The sequence below is a fragment of the Rhagoletis pomonella genome, unplaced genomic scaffold (genome assembly GCF_013731165.1).
Source record: "Rhagoletis pomonella isolate Grant_MI unplaced genomic scaffold, Rhpom_1.0 Rhpom_scaffold_00002, whole genome shotgun sequence".
NCBI classification, from domain to species: domain Eukaryota; kingdom Metazoa; phylum Arthropoda; class Insecta; order Diptera; family Tephritidae; genus Rhagoletis; species Rhagoletis pomonella.
Window position 1 is genome coordinate 855,209 of NW_023458556.1, and position 18,904 is coordinate 874,112.

The 18,904-nt window shown below is 35.8% G+C and overlaps 1 protein-coding gene across 2 annotated transcripts in view; it reads left to right on the forward strand.

The window, feature by feature from the left end:
• The window catches only part of LOC118757431, a 57,100-nt gene extending 43,894 nt beyond the window's left edge, over positions 1-13,206 (forward strand). The window contains exons 8-12 of one of the 2 annotated variants that reach the window (XM_036492145.1): positions 9,897-10,428; positions 11,909-12,152; positions 12,210-12,458; positions 12,516-12,724; positions 12,796-13,206. In XM_036492145.1, the coding sequence (XP_036348038.1) occupies positions 9,897-10,428; positions 11,909-12,152; positions 12,210-12,458; positions 12,516-12,724; positions 12,796-13,129 (1,568 nt within the window). In that variant the 3' untranslated portion in view covers positions 13,130-13,206. The remainder of the gene's footprint in view (positions 1-9,896; positions 10,429-11,908; positions 12,153-12,209; positions 12,459-12,515; positions 12,725-12,795) is intronic. The other variant, XM_036492152.1, reaches the window with a different exon arrangement.
• Positions 13,207-18,904: the final 5,698 nt, after the last annotated feature.

Sequence of the window (18,904 nt, forward strand, 5' to 3'; positions counted from 1 at the left end):
CCCCCGTGCTGCTACCCATAACAACGTCTACTATCATCCAGCTTGTCTCGCTCCTCTCACAAGACTTACTGATATCATTCTACCCCAGGTTGTCTCATTCGGAGTGAAAATCGCCTTTCAACCCCTGTTCGAGTCGCTTAACTCACCTCATTCATTATGCACGTCTCGCTAATCTCGCAGGTCTTACTAGCCTTACTTGGGAGCAATTTCCAGCGCGGAGGTGAAAGGGGTGGATTATTTCTCCTTTTCCGGTTTTCTACACCCGCTCGAGTTGCTTTACGAGCCAGATTCTTCCTTGCAAATCTCACCAGCTGTACGATCTTACATGTGCATCTAGCTTGTCTTTCAGCCTAGTTCGTCTCACTATAGGTTTGCTTATCTAGCCAACGAACACACTCCAGGGGCATCTGTTCGCCCGCGGTTGGGCATTAACTAGTTTTGATGAATTGCCTCTGTTTCAGTTTTTTTTTTTACTAGTCATGTAAATATATATAAACATAGGTGCATACATTTGTATAAATGTATATACATACATAGGTACGAATGCAAATTTTCATTACAGGGCGCTATTAATAAAGCAGAAAACTCACATAATACGCTTAAAACGCAACTTGAATTGGGAATTTGAGAAGTTGTGTTGTTAAAAGTATGTATGGATATACATATGCATGTTCATTTGTATGTAGGTAACGTCGAATTAGTTAATAAATTCCGTTTTTTCCGTACTTAATACAAATAATCACTGGAGTTCAAACTTTCCTGCAAGGTACTTTTGCATTTCCATTTAATCTTGATTTAAATGCACCATAGGCAAGCAGTGCGGACAAAACCACCAATGAAAGTGAATGTGAATGTGAAAATGCTCAGTTTTACCTGTTCGCGGACAGGTTATTTATTTCGCCACACATCCCAGTGAGCCCAATCTCTCCATATACATATGTACATATAAGATTGCAACCAATTTGATGTTGTAGTGGGTTGCAACTTGCAGGCACATAAGCGTGCAAGATGAAGAGCTTCGGTCACTTGGGTATTGTGAACTACATGTGCAATATATGTATGTAAGGTACATACATACATACATAGGTATACACAAATGCATTCTTGTAACGATGCGATGTGAGGAGCAGCATATATGCAATAATAACACCGCTATATTCGCCTGCTGCAACGTCGAATGGTTGGTTATAGACACTTTAGTTGCATTGATCGCATCCTCTGAACCGCTACTCGAAATACTTGACCAACGCGCGGTTTGATGCACAAATCAGCCATAAGTCAAGCGCCGTGAACTTTTAGAGTTATTCAATAAACTGAACTGAACTGAACTGATCTCGAGACATTCGCATCTATGTTAGGCCAAAAGAAGGTGTCTCGACGAAATTATTTCACCTTGCGATTTTCTCATTTTGGCATATTTCATATTCGTTGTAAGTAAACACATATGTATGTATGCATGTATGTATGTAGGTACTACATACATACATATGTATATAAATACAAGTTCAATGGTTTTATGACTAGCAAGTAAATATACGTTAAAACGCGCATATATATGTATACATACAATATTTACATATATATCTATCGCACGTTTAATAATATAACGGAGTATTTCAAATTTCAATTTTGTGGGAAAACGCAATCAAAGTTTTATCAATTCGCATAGTTGGTATACCAAATAACAGATGGAAAGACACATATCTTCGCCATATTTGTTAGACTAAACATATTCTACTTATCAAGCTAATTAATTGCATGATGCAATCTCCAAAAACGTAAATTTTGAGTTACATCTCTATATAACTAAACGTGCGATGTGTACATACATACCTACTACATATTTGCATTTGTTCATACCTGTACATTAAGAAAAAATTTACATGATTTTTTCAAATAGTCTCAAGCGAAAAAAATATCCAAACATACATAAATGTAATTGAAGTAAACAAAAGGTCGTTTGGCGCAAAATCATAAAATCAAAAGATGCTATGGTTTATTTTTTTCTCACTACAAGTATATGACAGCATTTCTCTATCCACTTATGAAATGAAATAAAATTTAATTTCATGGACAAGTTTCTGGTACCGGAGGTCTTGAACTTCGATCATAGTCACTAAACTTGTTGTGGATTCAATATGCATGCCTAACCAAGGCAAAAACACTCGTTCATTGTTGCAACCTGCCATATATGTATGTATGTACATAAATATCTATGTATGTATGTATGTATGCACACACACATACGCATGAATACTAAAAAAGTCTGGCCATGTTGGAAGATTCGTAGATATCGTTGTTTAAAGTACAAAGCCGCGTATCAAAATAACGCAAAACCACGTATGTGAGGTTGCATAAATTATTTCCTAGAGAGTAAAGACACTCATATTTCAATATGGTTCTCTTTTTTACAAAGCAATCGCATTTCTGGCTAGTATATGTATGTACCTAGGAATTTCTGCCTTTTCCTGCCTAGTGCAGGGCAATCGCAGAGTAAGTGCCTTATTGATTCAGGCTCTTCTTCGTCGTGGCAGCTCCTGCAGTAGTCGTTGTGACTAACCCTGAGGCGTTCTGCATGCCTTCCTATCAGGATATGTCCAGTGAGCTGGCTAATGGCCAGTGACATTGCGCATTTATTGAGAGTGAGAATTTCTCTCGTTCTCCGTATATCCTATTTTAACCATGTAAGCTTCGTTGTATTACAGTTTTCAGTGCGCTCCCTTCTTGAGGCCGCTTCTTAAAGGAAGTGTTCCCTTAGTAAGAGCTTGCAGGAAGCGAGTGGCATACCCATCCTCTTCCGGGCTGGTGCAATTGGATAGGAAGTACCGCCCCCCCTTGCAAGCTTGTCTGCCTTCTCATTTCCTGGTATGTCACTGTGCCTCGGTACCTATACCAGGTGCAAAGCGAAATGCTCTGCCATCATATTAAGTGATTTGCGGCAGTTGGCAACTATTTCCGAATTAATAGCGACAGATAGGCATGTTTCGTATGTCATATTTTTCACATTCACGAATGCGAGTGCGAATTTTCGGAATGCGAATGTGCGTATGTGCGAATGCGAATGTTAGGAGGAACATCAAAAACGGGAGTTTTTACCTCGCAGAATTTGTTACAAAAAAATCGTTAAATTTTTTATAATATAAATAATATAGTGCAAGTTTTAAGTAGCTACCGTTAATTTTTGGCAATTTTTTGTTAACGGTGTTACGCATCTTTTTCATACAAAGTAAGTATGTTGGACAATTTTTTGATAAGGAAGCAAATGAGCAACACCTTGCACTTGCACTATATTATAGTCAATTTTAATGAGCTACAAAACTGCAACGAAATGATTTTCTAACGATTCTGATTAAAAAGTTTGAAATTTTGGTGAAACTCTACAGAATTAATTTTTATAATTTTTGCACATAGTCGGAAATTTGGATGTATGTATATAGTTTTAGTTAAAAAAAGAGCTTTACTTTCATAAAAAAATAATAAACATTAAACTGAGAAAAATAGCCAAGCCTTTCTAAAATGTAGAGTCCTAATTTATATTTTTTGGTGACTTTGTGTGTTCCTCGATTCCAATCACAGGCACTCAGATTATAAAATCATATCTGTTTGTGGAGAAAGTTACGATCATATACCAACATCATTTAAAACTGGTTCATAGGCATACTGTTAAGGCGTCGAAATACGGAACACCGAATACGGGACAAATACAGGGCATTAAAAGAAATACAGAACATTTGGCGTCCCGTATGAACTAAATAATTTACCAGGACAATTGGTCAAAAAGGGGGACTGTCCCGTATAATACAGGACGGACGGTCACCGTACCTATACAGAGTATTAGGGCCGGTTTCTCTATCTCCGGTTAACACTAATCCCCCGTTAAACATCGTTACCGACCTTATCGACTCCCTGTTATATGCATGGAGTTAGAACGTCGATAACAATATTTAACCGGGGAGTTAGAGTTAACCAGAGATGGTGAAACCGGCCCTTAATCTAGTAGTCAAAGTAAGTAAAGTAATTGGCTGCCTTTTCTCCCATGAGGCGATTTCTCAGAGGCTCGTATATAAGACCGGCAGCACTGAACAATTGCTCACTTGGTACACATTCGCATTCGAAAATCATTCTTATCATTGATGCGAATGCAAATGTCGAATGCGAATGTGTAAAATGATGCAAATATTCGCAACATCCCTGGTGACAGAGTCAAGTGCCATAAGGGCCGCCTGACTGTCTGAGTATATACATGTATTTTACTTTAGTAGTAGCGATAACAGCCAGTTTTAGGCTATCAACGGCTTCTTGTATGGCAGACAGTTCGGCTTGAAAGACACTACAGTGATCAGGTAGTCGGTGTTCGTAACATTTCAGCTTTATGTGAGTTATTGCAACCTTGAAAATCTAACTTAACAGGGCTAATAGGAAAAACTTTTAAACATATGGTTTAAAAAGAGTAGCTATTAAAAAATATTAGTCACACGGGTTAAAATGTACTTTAATTAAGTTGACAAATGATCATTTATGGTAGACAAAATTGTGCTATGATTTTGAAGATTAAAATTGTTAACCGACTTCCAAAAAAGGAGGAGGTTATCAGTTCGTCGGAATATATATATTTTTTTTATTTATGTTACCGCATAACCACGTCAAAGGTAGTGTCTCAGAAGTGGTCCCATACTAATCTGGTTAAGATCCGATCAGTGGATCATGAGATATATATATATTTTTTTTTTATATGAGATTTGAAGTCGGTTTTTGTTTGCTAAAAATTACTTGTTTTCAAAAGATTTCCTCACATACACACACACATACATACATATGTAACCGTATATATACCCTGAAACCCAAAGTTCCCGAAATTTTAACGAATTTTTTAGGAGTACCTCATTTCTGTAACGATTTGTTTACGAATCTTCAAAGGAAATTATATGAAGGGGTTGACAATAAATTCTTCACATAGCAGCATTATTTTCATTGCTTTACCGATTTTCTTCCGAAATTTTCGTAAAAGAATCGAAGTGTGCACAGTTTATTTAATTTTAGAAAATTCTGCAAAAAAATATAATGAGATCTTTACGAATTCTTTAAAAAATGGTTTTCAGGGTATATAATGTATTATTATATTTTTATTTGTATATGATTTGCAACTTTAAATTTACTGTCGGAATCAACGCACATTTGACAATTTTTAAATTTTATAGGAGAAGCAAGAAAACCAGTAAGGATTGGACATGGATCCAACGAGGATTAGAGACATGAGTCACTTTACAATAGTAAGGGTTTTTAGTTTTGAATTGTGACGTTATTGCAAAGGACCATTTACCTTTTACGTACATAAATTTATAATTTTGGATGGACGTGTGCCATAGAGAAAACTATGTACGTAAAAAAGGTATATCCGAAAAATTGTCATAGGGGCTTTTGCAGTTACATATGTATGTTGCCGATAAGTATGCATGTCAATACAGTGACTCAACGTGTTCACATGCTTTTCAAGTTAACATTTTTTGGTAATTTTTCTAAAAAAAATTTTGGCACCCTGAAATTGTGCATATGGAAACTGTGCATACAAATCTGTGTTCGTATGGAAAAGTAGCTTATGTCGAAAGGCTGGCTTTAGTATAATGCGGCATTCCCTTTATTCTTTAAACTGCAAGGAATTTTTTGATGAAACTTGGTAAGAATTTGACTTGCTAGTATCGGAACTATTTCTTGCACGTTTATTTGCCAAAAGTTGTTCAACGGTTCAGCGCCAGTGAGTTATTCACAATCATATGCTGCGAATGCCGATTTATACTAAAGCCAGCCTTTAGACATAAGCTACTTTTCCATACGAACACAGAAATAATCCATATGAAAAAAAACCGAAATAAAGCCTACATGCACAGTTTCGGTTGAAACCGAAACAATGTCTAAATGCACAGTTTCCATATGCGCAATTTCGGTGCCCCAAAATTTTCCATGCGCTAACCAAAACCATATAAATCAAAGTTTCAAACTTCATACAAAATTTTGAAAAATTCAACAAATTGTATCTGAATTTTTAGAAAGCTTTTGTGGTTTCATTTTTATAAAACATAGAATTCCAGAAAAAAGGCAGCTAAGAATTCACGCTGATTTTTAATAATTTTTTTCTGCCCGTCTTTTGCGGTATGATAAGAAAAGATATTCCTAGCATTCTAACTGGTTAAATCATAAGCATAGCGAAACTAGGCTTGGCTGGAAGGTAATACTATTTGCTGATTGCAAGCTACCCTAAAATTAAATGAAGACTAGCGTATGAAATGAGACTGTCAATAAACCCATTGAAGTTCACCATTGTTCCTTTACAAAACGGAAGGAAAGTCAGCTTGTCAAGACAAGGGCAGAAGTTGAGTTCTCAGAAGATGCGAAGTATCTAGGGGTAGGGTAACTCGGGACAAAGGGACAACTAGAACTCACATCTCTCGAATGTTACCAAAAATCTTTATGGCTATCAGAGACGTCATGGTAATTCTTGGGGAATATCGCCCAAACTAATGTATTGGGCCTAAAGTCCGCTGTTACTGGCCTGCTGGCCAAAAGCTAAGCAAGTAGCGCGGATGCCACCCTGAACAGCTGCACCGAACAGCTCATGAGAACAAATATAACTACGATGAATTTGGTTGAGGGTGGAAGTAATTGAGCTTTCTCTAGTTTTTTTTTTTTGAAGCATTAAACTTTTCGAATTTCAATTAATTAAACCTTAAACGTATATGAGATTGTTAACCCTTGAAATTCTAATTTTAATGCGGAACATATCGAGCCCTAACCGCCAAAATAACGTAAGCGACATTTTTTCCAAAAATTTTTTTTTTATGCAGAAATATTCCTAGAGCATCTAGATGCCTTTCTGCATTAAAAAGAAAATTTTGAAAAAAATTTCGCCTTTCTGCATCAAAAAGAAAATTTTGAAAAAAATGTCGCTTACGTTATTTTGGCGGTTAGGGCTCGATATTACACCTTTACGTAGATTCACAATTCTGTATAAACATTTTATTTTGTGTGACAATATTAACACAGATTCATATTTATGTACATATGTATGTGCAATGTACAAAAATTAATATTTACCTGTGAAACTAATTCACATATCGCTCATTTATGTACTAAAAGACCGTCACAACTCTAAAAACATTTTGAAAAAATTATGCACAAGTACTCGTTTTATGTTTCATTTTGTGTAAATTCTGGCTAAAATCATATGTAAGTAATAGTTTCCGCGTATGAGACGGAGTGCAAATACATATGTACATGTTAGGGTATTCGATTATTCGCTTTTTTCCCAAACCCGATTTTCGAGTTATTCGAAAAATTGTAATTTGAAAAACCCGGTAGCCGAGTGCTTAGAGATGCCTACTGTCACTCAGGAGATCCCTGGTTCAATTTCTTGACCCAGTAACAACAGAAGTTTTTTCAAGCAGATGTCGCCCCTAGGCAGACAATGGCAAGACTGCGAGTGTACTTCTGCTATTAAAAAGCAGAAGACGACCTGGAAGAGAAGCTCGGCTAAACGCGTAGAAAGCGTTTAAGCGCCAATCAATCGTTCATTGGAATCAAATATGTAGTCATAAGCAATAACCGCCTAAGTCGAAAAACCTAAATTCGAGAAAAAACGCTTTAAACATTTGGAATGTAATGTTATCCTTATATTAAAAATTTAAGATTTTTATTTAACTTTCATTTAGATATCGTCGCTGGAATAATGAAGTAGTGTAACATGAAAAGTATAGTTTTGAGAAAAACGAATTAGATGTTTTTATAATCCAATCGACCAAATCTAAACTTTAATTGTGCGCTCCTTATTCAAAATATTCTTATTTTAAATACACCACACTTTTTATTGATTCCTTGGCTGCTAATTCACCAACAATTGCTGTACCATGTTTACTTAGAAATGCCATTTGAGCCCATTTTTCTGAAAGCATCTGCTGGATACACTATTTTATCTTTGAACATTTTTATATGAAATCATTGTACACAATTTTATATTGGCTGCAAACTCAGAAAAATTAATTGATGTATGTCGATGGTTATTACACTATTTGATTATTCATATTTTGAAGCTGCATGTGAAAGTTAGCAGCAATATAACGAAGTAAAATACTCTAACGTTATTTTAATGTAAGAAGAATTTCTTTGGGATTTTCTTAATAATTATTATAAAATTATTATAAAATTTCGTTTTTCGCGAATAAGTTCGTTATCCAAAAAGATATTTAAGAAAACTAATGATTTTTCTAATAGATTAAAGGATTGTCTATCCAATGGTACGATTATCGTATAATAAATAGTGTATATGGCATTTACACTGTTTCTCTATTCCAGCGACGATATCATCTTGGACTTAATGAGTAAGCATAAAGATAACATTCGAGAACTCAATGAATTACTGCTATGAACAGAAAATGACCTCACTCGTGAGAAGTGGTTTTGTCAAAAGTCCACAGATTTGTATGTATGTACATGCATATATTTTCACCCGTTTTTGAGAGTAAATAGAAAATATGAATCGTGTCTCCTGAAAAATGCGAATTTTTTTGGTAGAAACGCAAGGTGTTGTATACTGTCGCATTATTGTGTATGTCGTAAACTTTAAAAGCTCAAATAAATATTTAGAAGCCTTCATGGTGGAATAATACAAGGTGTTGGATATTGACAGCGTTCTCGCTCTAATCTGCCATCTTGGCTCCCTTAGCAAAATCGGTGTTTCCCTCTTGAAAAAACTACATTTTACCGCCTTTAAAAAAACTAAACTACCTCATTCCCTATTCCAAAACTGATTTGCAATCACTGAACAATTCTTTGACATTTACTTTATTCTTCTTCGTTGACAAAATTAAATTAAAAATTAAAATCATTAATTCGACAAAAAACATTGGCTTTGTGTATTCTCCAAAGGCCTAAAATCAGCCAAATACCCTATGTGGGTCGGCTTAATCAGTAAAACGTGACAGTAGTTGACTTTTGAGGTTAATATATCGGTCTTGAGCTGGTACGGCTTTTAAAACATCCGCAGCTTCCTTTAAAGCATCGCTGCTAATTGCTGAGAGGACCCGATTATATTTCCGGACATAAGATGTGGTCTTGTACGACTGAAAGGTGGCCTCAATTTGTAGAAACCATTTGTTTGGCATCTCAGTTCAGAACGGTCGCAGCTTGCATTGCGATACAAGCTCCACATCTTTAGTTGGCATTTTGTTCGATGAAATATTTTCCCCATCCGTCGATGCGCCCTTTTGTCGACTCCGTCAAGTTGTAACGACTCGGGGTCACCACTAATTTTTTGATGGCGAAATTTTTGTAAGTTATATCAATCATCTTATAGTATTTTCGGGTAAAAATTAGACCCCAAAGCGGTTTTGGAAGTTTGACTATAATTATAGGACATTGTGTTTAATAAACTAAATTACCATTTATTGCATAAGTGCTACGTAATATATACTACTTTCGCAAATTTAGCTTATCATAATATACCGTTTGTTACTATTTATATGCAAAATTTGATATGAAAGAGTACCAAATTTCGTACTACTTCGCAAAGCGGGCTTTTTTTCTTCCCGTTTCTCTCGTGCTTCCATATTACAACCTTTTGTAAGGGAGCTGTCGACATGAGCTGTCACTACGTACAACACCTTGTATAATTCCACCATGGAAGCCTTGACGCCACAACCAACTAAATATTTTTGACACTGTGAAAATACGTATTATGATTTTTATGGTACCTTGCGAACACCCCTCATATATTTTTAGTCGTTTAAAATTTACGACATATATATGTACAACTATACGACAATATATGTACACCTTTGTGAACTCCCTAATCGGTATATTACTATAAATAATTTATAATTTAATTATGCAATACATTACTTTTACAGCAAACAAGAAAGCTAAGCTTCTTAATGGCGGTGGAAATTCAAGTGCACAACAACCCCCTGCGACTACTCCCGTTGGTGGTTGTAATGCATCTAATGCCGAAATAAGCAATTATCAAGCAGTCCGAATCGGCAGTTTCAACAATGGCAACATTGCTTGTGAAAGCTATCACGTTTGCAATGACCAACAAGAAGGCAGAACGCAGTCGCAAAACTACCATTTACATCAAGCAGATATCCAACAAAGGCAGCTGCATCAAGGCTATCAACAATCTCAAGCTTATGGATCTTCAGCCGAGGACCACTATGAACTGCAGCAGGCACAATACGGATACAATAATTCGAATATTGGTCTACCACCTGGAGCACATTGTACTCGCCCGGGCGGCCCGAATTTAGTTAATAAGCAGTTAGTGCTGCCTTTCGTGCCCCCCAGTTTCCCAAACAAATCGCAAGACGGCGTAACTCATCTCATAAAACCATCCGAGTATCTAAAGAGTATAAGTGATAAACGATCGTGCCCTTCCTCTGCAAGGTAAGACTATGTAGTTCCAATATTCAATCAGCTATCGGTACACAAGCCTGCCGCACAATAACCATCTAAGCACCTCCTACATATGGCGCCTTTTTTATTTTACAAAATATTTGTGAATATTTAATAAAAAATGAAAGGGTGAGCCCGCCTTCAAGTTAAATTTCTAAAGACTTGTAACAAAGTTTAAATAGCAATTATATTCAACAATTTTATTGAGCTTCAGGCCATTTTATACGAAAAATGTTGTGGAAAAAAAGAATTAAATAGCAACAAATGAGGATATGAAATTTATCTTAGAATTACTTCTAAATACTTGTTTTAGAAGAAATCTAAATTAGGATTCCTTTCAAATTAAAGGGGACCAAATAGTTTAACCTTTTCCTTCTATGTTTTATTTAGTATGGTTTCTACTTCCCTCCAAACCAGCTGTGGGAAGTGGGTTGTTGAGCAAACTGGCCTCATCATCTATAAGTACTATATTCCGGTGGTAGGTCCTGGTCCTATTAAGATAATAGAGTTGTCACGATACTTTATTCCTTTGGGAATTGGGTTTTTTGATAAAATTTACAAACCTAACTAAAATTGATGGTAATGTAAAACAATATTGCTACCGCCCTGGTCTCCCTAACTTAAAGTCGGTGCTGCTGCAACACGAAGAACAAAACTAGTAGATATGTATTAGTTAGTTAGTTACATGCATAAGTACATATCGTCGATGTTTTTGCAAACCCGCCCATCGACCAATTGCAAAACCGCCTATCTTACGACACTCAAATTTTACAGGAGAGCAAAAAAACGGTTAACTTTGAAGGCAAGGCCATGATAGGTGTTATTTTCTCTTCGGTTTTATGATTTTTATGCATAAACCTCGATGCCTGGAGTTCAGGATTACGAAATTTAATTTTTGCCACAACGGCGATTTAGGCGGTTTTAAAACTGGTCGATGGGCGGTTTTGCAAAAACTTCGACGACATGTACTTATGTATATTCGAAAAGCGTTAACCTACAAAAGTCTTTGATTGCATGCACTAACTTCCAAATAGCCAACGAATACCATAAAGTAATTAGTGCATTCAATTTGTAGGCATTATCTACTTTGTCTTGTTATTCGCGTGCTGCATGAGTGCGTGCATCGTATGCCAGATACAGTGGTCCACTTCACCATCTTTTGGTTTTTAGTATTAGCATTCGCGTGCTTATCCATAATTTATGCGAGTTTCGCCAACGAATCATTCAATCTCATGTTCGAATGATGTTAACAGTTCCTTTCAGTTCAGTAGCAATAACGATGATATTACGAACGCACTCAACTTGGAGTAGGTTAGTTTAAGGTGCCGAAATATGTACATACTATATGGCTTGAAAGAAAATTTTAATTTGTAAAAACTTTGCCAATACACATTTGTATGAATCCTGAAACCTAACCAAGAAAAGTTCTAAATAAGTTTTTATTATGATTTCATTGGGAATTATCAACCAGATCGACGGATAGTGAGGATTATATGCATATCCAGGTGACTAATCAACATGCAGCCGGCTTCGAGCCTCCGAAGCCACCACCGCCACCACCACTTCCAGTTCATCCTGTAACACAACACAATGAGAAGCATAGCAATATGAAAACAATGAATTCGCACGTGTCCATAGTCAATCAGGATACTGCGACGCGTAAACAACATCAGCCACTATCTGCCATTTCTATTCAGGACCTTAACAGTGTCCAGGTAATTTCGATTCGATTGCGTAAATTCATATACTTACATACATATGTACATATATAGCTTCGACGAACAGATACTCAGAAAATGCCTAAGCCGTATCAAATGCCAGCACGTAGCCTTAGTATGCAGTGTCTGACCACTTCATCGGAAGTTTATCTTAAGACCGACCTAATTGCTGAATTAAAGATATCAAAGGATATTTCAGGCATTAAAAAGATGAAGGTGGAAAAACAATTAGCTGGTCATTTTGATTCTGAAAATTATTCGGAAATTTCGAAACAGTTTACAGCCAACAATTATATGGATCAGGTAAGGACATTTAGCACATTTGTCTAAATTTCACGGGCGCCTCATTCGCTATCAAAGCTTTATTTGCAGATTCCAGAAAAAGATCAAGCTGGCAACGTGATTCCGGATTGGAAGCGCCAAATGATGGCTAAGAAGGCTGCCGAGCGTGCTAAGAAAGAATTCGAAGAACGAATGGCGAAAGAAGCTGAGAATAGGCGGCTCTCACAAATACCTCAGTGGAAAAGAGATTTGCTTGCGCGGCGTGAAGAGACTGAAAATAAATTAAAGTACTTGTTATATTCTAAGTTGCATAGTTAAATACTTGAGGACCATTTATATATAACCTATCCCTTTTCAGATCTTCAATTTATACACCCAAAGTGGAGGAAAATAATCGCATAGCTGAGACATGGCAGCTAAAGAACAGAGCCTTTTCAATTGACAACATTAATTTGGTTTCTCCATGCACCGATACTCAGACACCTGATTCAGAAGTGTGTGATAACAGCAACAAGGAAAACAAAGGCCAAAATGAACAAACCACAATAGGCAATATGCCGCCGACAACAGAGGAAGCCAACACACAGAACATATCCACTGAGAAGCAATACATCAAAGTCGATGACACTGACAACATTATTCCATGGCGAGCCCAATTGCGAAAAACAAACAGTAGACTAAGTTTAATTTAAAGACATACATACATGAGGGCTTATAGCAACGAAAACAATCGAGAAAAAACTTTTTGCTTTTTGCATTGTGCACATTATTGAAATAATTTATGTGCATACATATGTACATATGAATGTACTTATGTGCATAGATATACATAAGTATATGCATTCACGGCATATGCTTAACTACATAAATCTGTGTAAATATTTACATATGTGCGTACATATAGTATACATATATGTATCTATCTACTAACTATAAATAATATATGTATATTTAAGTATGTAATGCAATAAAAAAAGCTTATACAAAAAGCTTCCGTATCTACATATGTAAATAGATACATACATAATTATATATATACATTTATGCATTTTATTTATTGCTTTTTTATACTGTTTTATTTTAATCTGGTATTTTCTCATATTAATTTTCAATAAATAAAAATTGGAAGACGAATTTTAATAAAAAATTATACATACGTATTTATGTTTTTCTAAAGAAATTTATTAGGACAGTTAAACTCATTCAAGTAATAAAGATATTTTGTTTTATCGTCAATAGAACCTGATTTTTTGTATATCTTATAAAATTTGTTCCGCCATGGCTTCAAGATCTAAATGGCTACGCTTTAGAGTCCGACCGAAGGAGTCCGGCCGAAGCCATCGAATTACTTTAAATAAGTAAATTGATTTTTTCAAAAAATAATCACTTTTAAAGCGCACATAAAATACAAAACACATAAAAAGGTATTCATCTTAACAAAAAAATTCACAATTTCATAAAATAATTGTAGTCAAAGTAAATTTTCTGTGCATAATAGGTAATGTTATGTAGCAAATACATTTATTTTTATGAACTTTGATAATATAATAATAACTAGCAGGCCCGGCGAACTTCGTCTTGCCCAAAATTTATTTTTTTTTACCCGTATTTTTGTATTTTTGTATTTTTGTGTTGTTTGATACCCGTATTCCAATATTTCATTTATTTTATCAATTTAATTAAATAGAAATTTTCAAACAGGTGGCAGCCCTCGAAAATTTTTTCGGCAGAAAACTTTTCTAAACATCTTCAGTTTGATGCCCATATTGCAATATTTATCTTATAAATTAAATTAAATTGCAGCTGAATTATATCACTATTTGTATTTGTATGAGTGGAGTGGGCGTGCCACGCCTCAAATTTTTCTTTTCTTTATTACTTTTTCTATTTATTTGGCATACTGAGCCTACACACAAAACTTAAGTGACATATCACGTTTCTAATAATTATGCCAAATTTATGCCCGTGCCATGTCTGAATTCAGTAGTGGCGATGAAGACCCAGAAAAAGTAATAATGCCTCTATAGCGTCTAGTGTTAAAGAGGCCTTTTTCACGTTAATGGCCTGTGCCAATTGATAGAAAAGAGCAAATTTTTACGGATCAAAGTAAAAATTTGACATTTTATGCCGAAACGATTACACTACTATGATTATGAGCTTAATGTGCGGAGTGCCTTACATTACCTGGAATATATATATGTTGTCAATAAAATAAAACAAATTGTTTATAAAATCGTTTTAGCAATTTTCTTGTTTTTAATTGCCCAAGTTTTATGCGAAATAGTTTGGGTACAAACGAGCTCGTTTGAAAGTGCTTGATTCGGACGAACAACAAATGAAATCACTTTCCTTGAAGTGGTTTTCACAAACGCGAGATGAATCACGTAGTACAACACCACATCGCTGACGTCTTAACTCGCAACTAGGTGGTTTAAAACATCGCACTATTTTCGTGTCCCGACTTCTATTGCATACAGCGCACCGTTCAAAAGTTTTGCTCCGTTTCATCTTGGTTTCCTTACATTAAATACTTAAGCAAAGTCGAACGTATTTACTTATTACCAAACTTTAAATGTACTTACTTGCTCTCCTCTGCGGTGTATCTCTTAACAATTTCACGTTTATTAAGAAAATTTGTTGCTTGAAAAATTTTTATGTAAATTTTTTAAACAAATTCAAATTTAAAAAAAAAAATATTTTCAAATGGGTTAACAATTCATTTCAATTTGACATTATAGCCTGCTTCTTATGAGAGCAATGTCAAAATCAATTGGGGTGTTCACAGTTCGTTCCAAATTGTGTCTGAAAATGTAGACGTCTACATTTTGAGACATCTTTAGCATCAAACTGTGAGCACCCCTTTCTAGCAGTCGTCGCAAAATCGTCTCAAAACTTTGCTGGTGTTGCCAGACATTTCTTCTTTGCGTGCTTTTTTATATGTCGCCTTTCGATTTTGTTTCTGAAAAATTGTAATTATTTAACTTAATTACCAATTCCTAATATTTGTTATTTCTTTTCCTTGATTTATTTCTTTTCATCAGAAATTGCGCTCAAATTAAATGCAAATATAGAAAACGTGCCCAATAAATAAAAAAAATGCGATTAGTATTGCCATAATGCAACCCTGCTGCGAGGTTGCAAAATGTAGACGCGTAAAAAACATACCTTTGAGTGTGACAAAATGTAGACGGCGTCGTTTTCCAATTTTGTATGGGAAATAACAACACCACAGATTTTACGGTTAGAAAACGTCTTAAAATGTAGACGTCTACATTTTGAGACACTATTTGGAACGAACTGTGAACACCCCAAATCACACTTTGTTGAATACATTTTGAGTGTATTGAAAATTGAAAGGGGAAAATGGAATGTAAAATCGAAAACAAAACAAATCATAGTTTTTGTTTTTCCGCTTTGCTGCACATTTTGCTTAGGTCCCCTTTCAGACACGTCAAGTCTTGAAAGCAATTTTTATCGCATTCTCTTTTGCGTTTTCTATTTGCTTCCACACGCGTCAACTTTAATTGAATTCAAGTCCTCGGATCTTTAAATGGGAAGCAACGAAAAGATCAAAAGAATTGACGGTACGGAGGTATCTGTACTTCCTCTCTTCCCACCTCCTTCACCGACGAACGAGCAGACTTGAAAGCAAGACTTGACGTGTCTGAAAGGGGACAAACTCTTTTTCTCGTGAGAGCGCTGTCAAAGTGTGTATTTTTTATAACATTCTCCAGTAGAGCCACTGTGACAAGAATGATAGAATACAAGATTGCGCCAATGAGAGAGGATTTTTGAGCGTAATTTTTGCGTGACGTCATCTTGGTGCAATTGCGCGAGAGAAATGCCAAAACGCATATAAAAATGTGTAAACAATGCAGAAAAATTTGTTAATTTGAATATTACATGGCCCAATTTTGCATGAATCAATAAATATACAAAGATCGAGTTAGAATTGTTTATTTACATATGTTATTGTCATCCAACTATATTTATATGTGAATACGTACATGTATGTATGTACTTGTTTGTGTTTCTCTGCTTTTAATGTTCTTTTTTATATTTTGTATTTATTGCTGTAACAGAAAAAAATAAACAAACGCGCCCCTGATGATGCTAATAAGTTTAGCGAAACGTTGGGCTGTAATAGTGGAATAAACTTGTTTTATTTGCACTAAAGATAATTAGATCGGACTAGCCTATCAAGAAAATTCTGTAACATATCCAAACCGATCGGAAGCAACAAAAACCAAAGATTGATTAATTAGGAACACGTAGCAATATTTTTGGACATGTAGCCCTTTAGATAAGTACGATTTTTAGCACATGAAAAAATGGATGTATGAACAGTGTTTGCAATTTCATGTAGACCAAAAGGAAGGTGTGCAGCAAAGTGAATCTTTGGACTTGCCATTTTAAAAAGCGATGCAGAGTGCATATTTATATTTGTGGACGGTAGCCAACCACCATAAACTCCACAGCTGTTGACTCCGCAGCTTTTATTTGTGTGACTTTTTGGAAGCAAATATTCTATGTCAGTAAAACATAATTTAAGCTGAACTTTTAAATGTATAATAATTTGGCCACTGTTTTGTATTAGGTACGTAACAGCGCGGTAAGATGCCGCTTGAATTAACGCCTGGCGACCTTATCCACTGGTGCATTACCTCATACCAGCACTAAAAGAATCAGGTACTAACAAAAATAAGTAGGTAGTGAAGTTCATGTATCTATTTACTGTAGAAACTATTTTTGTATGTATGCCATTGCCAGCAAACTAAACCAGCAACTGTCTACATTCAAGCTCGGAACACTTTGACGACAGCAAGCGACAAGCAGCATCTGTCAAATTTTAAATACACACGTTCTTACGGACACAATTATTTTGACGACAGCACGACATCTTGGCTGCGGACTGCAATTGTCGACGTCGCCAAATTAAATCTATTTCTAATTTTGCCGGCGACAATGAGTAGATGTAGTGCTGCAAAATTAAATTGTCGCAAAATTAATCACATATTCTTGATTGTTCATGTTTTTCTTATTTACTTAAATAAAAATACACAATTTGTGAAATAAATATACCAAAATGTCAAACTTTAAAATCAGCTGTTTGCTATGTCGCTGAGGTCTTCAAAATGTTTAAGAAGCTGGCTTCAAGGTGACATTTGTCGACAAAATGATGTCGCTGTCGTTACGTCGTGAAATTGCAGTCGTCAAAGTGTTCCGAGCTTCACCGTGGAAATATACCTACTACAATTCACCAAGGAAAGGCCAACATAGTTCCATGTAGAAGCTCATAGCTCACACACATAGCACAAAGCTGGATTTGGTATTTAATGCATGTCCTCCCCGGCAGAACTGCTTCCACTTTTTCGCCAGGTTTGCGTCCGTAGGAAACGAAAAAATAACTTATATAGCACGCTTTCCTTTTGTTTTCACTATTACACTTTGCCACTGCACACTTCGTTTTGCCTTTTAAGGTGTCAATAATTGTTTAAAACTACGCAGAAATATTAACGCACAAATATTAGAATTGTTATTTGGTGTTTTTCGTATGCTCACGTTCAACAATTGCACCAAGATGACGTCACGCACACAGCTCATTCTGTCAAAATATCAAAGAGCGGATTAGCGGTACCGCGATTGGCGCAATCTCTATTTCTCTCAATCGTGCCACTGTGACGTAAACATGTATGGGCATTTATAGAGAAATTTATGGAGAAGCTTTTGATTAAACACAACGAACAAAAGTTGCAATATTTTTCATATCTCTTTTATATTTCAGTGTTTATATTGCCAGTAAAATCGCATTTAGTTACAACTACTCTTTTATAATAATATTAAAAAATGCGGAAAGGAGAAATCCACTGAATTCAATGTGATGCATTTTCCACACATCTAGTGGTAGCTCGCCACTTCGCGTGTCAGCTGTTTATCTGCCCAGGGATTGGCAGTGCTGCCAAGTACGAAAACGAGTTCCTGGGCGCGCTCCCAGAAAAAATGAGAGAGTTTCATATCTAGTTATCCAATGACGGAGGTATCCAAGAATGATAGAATACAAGATTGCGCCGATCAGAGGGGATTTTTGAGAATAACTTTTGTGTGACGTCACACTGGTGCAATTGCGAGAGAGAAATGCCAAAACGTGAGCAAGAATGGAAGAAGAAGAAATGTTGCAAGGAAAACGTAAACAGGTTGCACCAGTGTGACGTCATGCAAACAACGATTCTGTCAAATTCGTTAAGAGAGGAATAGCGGTCCGAGATCGGCGCAACCTTTGTATTCTCTCAATCGTGGGAGGTATCTGTACTCTTCCCCTCTCTTCCCACCTCCTTCGCCAACGAACGAGCAGACTTGAAAGCAAGACTTGACGTGTCTGCACGGGAAGTAAATGCAGCTAAATGGAATATGTGCAATAATTTTCGAAATATAAGCTTTTGAAAATATAAATATAAATATAAATATAA